We start from the raw sequence: 7500 nt of genomic DNA on the forward strand, positions 1-7500 counted from the left end.
ATCATCATCATTACTATCGTTATTTATTATTAAATTATTAATTATTATTATTTTATTATTATTATTATTTATTATATTTATTATTATCATTATTTAATCACCCCCCCCCCCCCCCAACACCATCAGTAGTTGAAAGGTAAAAATGGAATGTTTGAGAGAGGTGGAAGGGGGGGGGGGGGGGTAGTGTACATTCTTCCTGCCCTTGATTCGTTATCCTTGATTTTTGTATACCCACACTAGTGGAGTAGAGTAGAACAAATATGTAATGTAAAGTAATATGTGACAATCTGGACTCTACATACAATCCTAATGACTTTTGTCTAGGTGAGGTGTGTGTGTGTGTGTGTGTGTGTGTGTGTGTTTTTGTATGTGCGTCAGAGGAGGTCGCCGTGTCATTCGTAATGTGTGTTGCAATGTGTACCTATGATTCATTTTCTTGAGGATAAGCAGGTGACAAGTCTAAGGTCGGATTTGTATTGAGATGGATTAAGTCAATGTGTGTGTGTGTGTGTGTGTGTGTGTGTGAGAGAGAGAGAGAGAGAGAGAGAGAGAGAGAGAGAGAGATACGAAGACGAAGAAGGAGGAGGAGGAGGACTGAAAAGAGGAAAGAAATTGAGAGAGTGCAAGAATGAGTGTGTCAAATTATACAGCAGCATTGATATAACGCATGGTATATGTACACAGTTTTGAGTTTGATGCAAGCACAGATGAAAGGAGGTAAACATATACGATGTGTTTAAGTAAAACAAATAGCCTATTTTAAATTGGGAAGAAGAGACCGATGGTGGGGTAGTGAAGAAGAAAGAAAGAAGGAGAAGAAAGAAAAAAAAAAAAAAAAAAAAAAGAGAGAGAGAGAGAGAGAGACAGAGATAGAGAGAGAGAGAGATAGAGAGAGATAGAGAGAGAATAAATAAAAGTCACATCAGGACAGAAAAACAAACAAATAATAATCGATTAATCCATATATAATATATATATATATATATATATAAATATTATATAAATATATAGCGTAACAAAATAATGTGAAGGTGTAGTATGAGACAGTGCTAGATGAGGAAGAAAGAAAAACATCCCAAAATAATCGTCATGACAGTCGATTTTGGGAGTATGCTATTTTTTAAATTCCAGCTTTCTTTCTCTTTGTCTGGCCCTGTTTCATAGAAGACACCTTTACATAATGTTTATGTGTAAATGTTGCTGCTCAAAGCTCGGAGAAACAAATAACAAAGTGAAATTGAATGTAAGCTTCAATTTAATTACAAAAACAGATCAAAGGAACGTTTCGGGTTTCCCCTTTATCATCAAAACAGGATGGGTGAAACACTACAGATGAATTAGATAATTACCTCATTCATCTGTAGTATTTCATTCATCCTGTTTTGTTGATAAAGGATAAACCCTAAACGTTCATTTGATCTGATTTTGTAATTAAACTGAAGCTTACATTCAATTTCACACTGTTATTTATCAGAATATTTATATCACACCAGTGCCTGCTCTCGTCTTATAATAATTTGTCACAACTGTGTAACGAGCCAAGCAGGAAATCCGAACTCTAAATTCAAAATCGAAAGAAAATAAAGGAAGCGCATCAAATCTTACCTGCCGGGGTAACAGTTTAAAATTCCAGCTGCTAATCTCGGGTAAGAGTTGACCAGAATAAATGTTCACATTAATAATACAAAAATCCAAAATGGTTATAGGATTTTTCTTCTCCTCTCGACTATCGATATCAATAAATTATAGAATTCATAATCCAGGTGGCATGCCAGGCCAGAGAGATTTAAAACAATTACAGATAAAAGAATCGAAGAACATGCGTGAATAATCCTGTTTATGTGTAGAGAACAAGTTGTACGAGTGCAGTGTGTATTGGATGTAAACACAGCGATAACTCGAAGCGGATAGGGAGATAGATAACAGTAACAGCACCCAGCACCCAAGAGACTGGGCTGGGCGATTCTATAACTAGTGAGACAAGGAATTAGGTAGAGAAAGTCTATAAATTATGATATCAACAGTAGGTATATTATTATAGTATAGTCATGTCGTGCGTGTGCGACCAAGAAAATCGTCACACTAGGGGACGGGCCCGTGTCAGCGGAACGTAACGTAAGTGACAAATAACTACAGTAGCCTAACTGCTTTGCATGCATGGGTACAACTGCCAACTGGAAACTGGCAACGTTAGGAGAAAAAAATTGTTGTTAGTATGAGATTCAATAATACATAATAAACACACACTCTCTCTCTCTCTCTCTCTCTCTCTCTCACTCTCTCCCTCTCTCTCTCTCTCGCTTTCTCTCTCTATCACTCTCTCAAACACACACACACACTCTCTCTCTCTCTCTCTCTCTCTCTCTCTCTCTCTCTCTCTCTCTCTCTCTCTCTCTTCTTTCTCTTTCTCTCCGGCCTCTTTTTTCTCGAGACTTCCATACATGTCTCATTAGCCGTCCTGTTAGGATGTGATAAAAAAAATAATAAACAATTAAAAACCCATTTAACAGGGTACAGAAAAGTTAGCTGGTCCAATAACCGTTAATCACAATAATCATTGTCTGCTCCTTTGCTGCAGAGATCCAGTCTTGGGCTCATAATAAATCGCATAGAACCATATCATAGCCGATCTCGGTTTCCTTTGAGTTCAACGGACGTTAGTAATAAGTTGTCGTTCTTTAAATAGGGCGCTAGTTTAATGAGATGCACCAAATGCTATGTGTGGTCCATTTTCTTTTATGGTTGTGAAACGTGGACACTAACCGCACAGACAGAACAACGTATTGAAGCTTTTGAGATGTGGACGTACAGGAGAATACTGAAAATACCTTGGACAGCAAGAAAAACAAACATCGAAGTCCTCGACCTAATGGGCCAAAAACAAAAAGAACTTCTTTTGACTGTGAAGCACAAAAAGCTGTCATATTTTGGACATATGCGAAGACATGATAGTCTCGAAAAAAGGATAATGGAGGAAGAATTGAAGGAAAGAGAGGCAGAGGAAGACAAAGGAAATCCTGGACAGATGGCATCAAGGAAGCTACAGGACGGCGCATGGCAGACTGTAACGAGGCTGCAATGGACCGTGAAGGATGGAAGGCCATGACATCCGACCTCTGGAAAGAGATGGAACCCGGGTAAGGTAAGTTTAAAACCAACTCACTCACTCACTCACTCAATCCTCTCCGGGTCTGTTGGCACTTGAGGCGATGCAAGGGATCTCCACCTGGTCCAGTCAGCAGCTATTCTTGGGGCCGTATCTAGGGACAGATCTCCAAGGTACGTCTCCAAGTCTCCTTGTGGAGGCCTCGCTTCCTCTTTCCATTGGGGTGTCCATCGCAAAGCCTTTCTTGTCAGTGTTTCATCAGGTCTGCGACAGACATGCCCAAACCATTGCCATCTTCTCCTTTTAATGAGACTCTCCAGAGACTCCACTTCAGCTCTCGCTCTCAGGTCCTCATTTGAGATTGTGTTTGGCCAGAATATCTTGAAGATTCGTTATAACCAACTACTTTTAGCTAAATCTACCCCGACCATTCCTGTTTACAGAAAGTGTAGAAAATAAAACAGTAAACAAACAAAACCAAATAGAAAAAAAAAAAACACAAGAAAAGAAAAAAATACCAAAAATAAAAAAATAAAACATAAAACAAACAAACATAAAACAAAACAAACAAACATAAAACAAACAAACATAAAACAAACAAACAAAAAAACAAACAAAAAAATGCTGCATCCCGGACAGCAGATACCGGCCTCTTTGCTTGTAAGACATTGGCTCTCTACCAACTGAGCTATCGGGGCCCCACCCACCCATCCCCATTGTTGTTGTGATATGGGTTATGATAAAGACCTTCTATAATACAAAATGCAATGTATCATGATGTAAAAAGGATGAGGACATCTCTTAGAAGTTTTAGGATAAACATTTTTTTTTTTTAAATTGGGGGCCATTTTAATTCATGGATAATTGAATAGTATATGAACTAATGGTTCAGTCGGTAGAGCACTTTCTTCACACGCAAAGAACCCGGATAGATCCCAGGAGAAGTTCTTGTTTTCTGAATCACTGTCCACCCAGCAGTGATTGGGTAAATGGGCACGTTAAATATGAAGGGAAAGTATCTTGTGATAGGCTTCCATCTTTACCCAAAGGGCAGCAATCACTGTTCTCTTTACAACGCTATAGAAACCGGATTTTAAAAATCCGGTTTCACAAGCATTTTATGGGAGTAAGTAAAGCCGGAGTTTATCTGGTTTCTTTGCCATTATGCCTTAATATATTATAATAATAATATTAATAATAAGTAATATAAGATTCATATTTTTCTTTTAATTGTGAAAGAAAAAACTGTGCGATTTATAAAAATATTTAAGTTGGCAACGAAAAGGTAGATATAATATGGAATAATATGGCGTTGACACACTGACTGACTTGTTGTATGAATGGGGGGGGGGGGGGGGGGGGGGGGGGGGGGGGGGGGGGGTGGCGGTCTGGCACACATTATGACAGTAAAAAAAAAAATTAAAAATATGATGACTCGGTGACTATTTAACTTTGCATTGATAATTCTCTTGAAACAACAGTGTCGTAGACAGACTGACAGACTGACAGACAGACTGACAGAGAGACAGAAAGTCAGACAGACATATAGACATAGAGGTAAAAAAAAAAAAGAAGCTGACTGTCTGACTGAGGGAAGACGAACCCCTTCCAAGCCCTAACATTTTAAATAAATGTCCACTCTTATAAAACAAATAAAATATGTTTAAAATTGTATATAATGGTTTGAAACGACTTGTACGTATATATATGCAGGTCTGCCATCCGAACCCACTTATGAGCCCTGTTTAACTCATTCAATCCTAGAGATTTTTGCTACTTTTCAAAATTGGGAAAAATTTATTAAAAATGAGCATGTGCATAGATAGTCTTATTCAACTACCCTTAACATGTAAAAACTAAAAACATTAGCTTTGATACTACGCCTATAATTTGTCTCAGTAAAATGTAATAAATAGGCTTGGGGTAAAAGTAACCCAGGTAAAATATAGTCGGTGTTAGGGTTGAGTGAGTCAACATTGCTGTAATGGACATTTTGCGTCATTTTTGAGATTTCCATTACAACAATGAGCCCATAAGAAATTGGGTTACCAGACCTGCAAATAAGTGCACGTCGGTATTTAACGACGTAGATAATGTTAAGTAGTAGACATGCGATGCGACATGTAGAATTTGACCTGGAATCGGGTCTTTCTAAAGGGCAGAATGTTTTAGGGCAGCCTTTTTTTTTTGCCATGGTGCATCAACTGACGCAAAGAAGGTCTTGAACTGGAATGAAAAATGAGGTAACTGGCATTTTGGGGCCATATAATATGTCACATGAGTTGCGGCTATGTGGTCTTGTGATATGACACTCGCTTTCGGATCGGAAGGCCCTGGGTTCGAGCCTAGCTCTCGGCGCATAGTTGAGTCCTTGAAAAATGCTCTTCACTTACATTCTCTCACCGTACTCAGATGTAAAATAAGTACCCGGCCTTCAACAGCGTAAACAGTTAACTGCGTATTTACAAATCCCCCCCCCCCCCCCCCCCCCCCCCCCCCGCCCCAAAAGAAAACAAATTTAAAAAGAAAACAACAACAAAACAACCCCGTCCTTCAAATATCGATCTATTTAAATGACCCTGATCTAGGCAAAAACTCTCAAACCGGGGTGGGTTCTCGCGATGTTTTGTTTGACAAGACGATGGCCATTTAAATCGATCGATATTGATTTAATTTAAAGGACGAGTTTTCTGGCCCAATTTTCTTTAGTTTTCAATCCGTGTCTTTCTTTTTTTTTTTTTTTTATTGAGCTTTATATAGCGCAATATCCACTGAAATGTGCTCAAAGCGCTTTACAAGGGGTCCCTGGTCAACAGCAACATTTAACATGTAGGACGGGACATGACGCCTGTTAGGCGATATTACAAATTTTCGGACAAAGACAACGCTGTTAACGGCCAGGTACTCATTTTACACCTGAGTACGGTGAGAGAATGTGAGTAAAGAGCCTTTTCCAAGGACTCAACTATGCGCCGAGCGCGAGTCTCGATCCCAGGACCTTCCGATCCGAGACGGTGTCATACCACTAGACCACATAGCCGCACTTTCTTTCCAGACGACAATTAATTATAAAATAAATGGTTAAAGACACCAGCTATTCGCCATAATATTGTTCTATAACGTGCCAAGTGTTATCGCTTTGGTAAACAAGCTCTAAAGGAGTGAGGTATGTTATGTATGTACTATGTCATTTATCCTTAACCCCTCACAGGCGGGGTCCGACCTCACTTTTCTCTATAGCCTTACAACCGACCGTATCATCAAGTTGTTTCTCATCGCTTCAAACTGCTATCATAAGAGTCTTTTTAAAATGTTTTTTTTCTTTTCTTCTCTTTTCTTTTCAACCGCCCAACAGTGAGTGAGTAGTGGGTATGTTAGATATGGCGGAAAGTACTCTGCGATTTACTCGCGTCCCATCTAAAGGGTAACAATCAATTGTCTTTGCCCGATTCACACTACAGAAACTGAAGCCCCTATCGCATCGCTATTACTATTCTCTTTGGGCAAACGGTAAGTTCTCATTATAAGTAAAGAGTAAAAAATCATCTCCGCCTGTAAAGGGTTTCAGGCCAATCGGATTCTATGCCTGTCGCAAAGTGTGTATAGGGAATTCAAAAGGGGGGTCGTATTTCACACGTGGGGAAGGGATTATGATAAGGAACAGGATGGGAGCAGGTAAATAAATTTTCTTTCTTTTTCCTTTTTTTTTAATTTTTTAATTTTTTTTTTTTTTACATCTTACATTGAAACTAATAGTGCACAAAAATTGTCATAAAGAGTAAAAAAAAGAAAAATAAATAAAAATAACCCAAAAAAAAAAAGGTTGGAGGGGGAGGGGGGGGGGGGGTCAGACCACAGACTACTTGGTGAGGAAGGGAAGGTAGATATTATGAAGACAGGAAGAAAGTGAAAACTTTTGAGGTAGGAAGATAAAGAGAGGCAGAAGGAGATGTCGAAAACTGAGAGAAGATAAAAAAAAAAATTTAAAAAGAAAAGAGAAAGAGAGAAAGACAGAAGGAGGGTGGTGGGGAGTGGAGAGAAATAGAATACACATATACATACTCTCTCTCTCATACACACAATGACTACACACACACAAACACACACACACTCACACATACACACACACAAACACACACTAACACATTCACACATACACACAAACATCCTAAGAAGTACACTTTTACAACATTCAATACAAATTATAACCATAAGCAGTAACTTCAAAATGTTACTTGTTCATATATATATATATATATATATATATATATATATATATATATATATATATATATATATATATATATATATATCTTAAAGTTTGCAATCTTATCATCATGACTTACCACTGAATCTGTTATTTTTATCTTTCTCTTCCATCCGTCTCCGAAGGA

The 7500-nt window shown here is 38.3% G+C and overlaps 1 protein-coding gene across 8 annotated transcripts in view; it reads right to left on the reverse strand.

Moving 5' to 3' along the window:
* Positions 1-7500, reverse strand: part of LOC144979975 (uncharacterized) — a 370695-nt gene that overhangs the window by 191319 nt on the left and 171876 nt on the right. The window contains exon 1 of one of the 8 annotated variants that reach the window (XM_078927350.1): positions 7453-7500. This exon is cut by the window's right edge and continues 112 nt beyond it. The exons of 6 other annotated variants lie outside the window; for them this stretch is intronic. In XM_078927350.1, the coding sequence (XP_078783476.1) occupies positions 7453-7500 (48 nt within the window). Of the gene's footprint in view, positions 1-1605; positions 1868-7452 lie in introns of those variants that run through there. One more of the 8 variants, XM_078927352.1, reaches the window with a different exon arrangement.

The sequence above is a fragment of the Berghia stephanieae genome, chromosome 9, assembly GCF_034508935.2.
Source record: "Berghia stephanieae isolate SIO BIC M18660-M18661 chromosome 9, UCSD_Bste_1.3, whole genome shotgun sequence".
Taxonomy (NCBI): domain Eukaryota; kingdom Metazoa; phylum Mollusca; class Gastropoda; order Nudibranchia; family Aeolidiidae; genus Berghia; species Berghia stephanieae.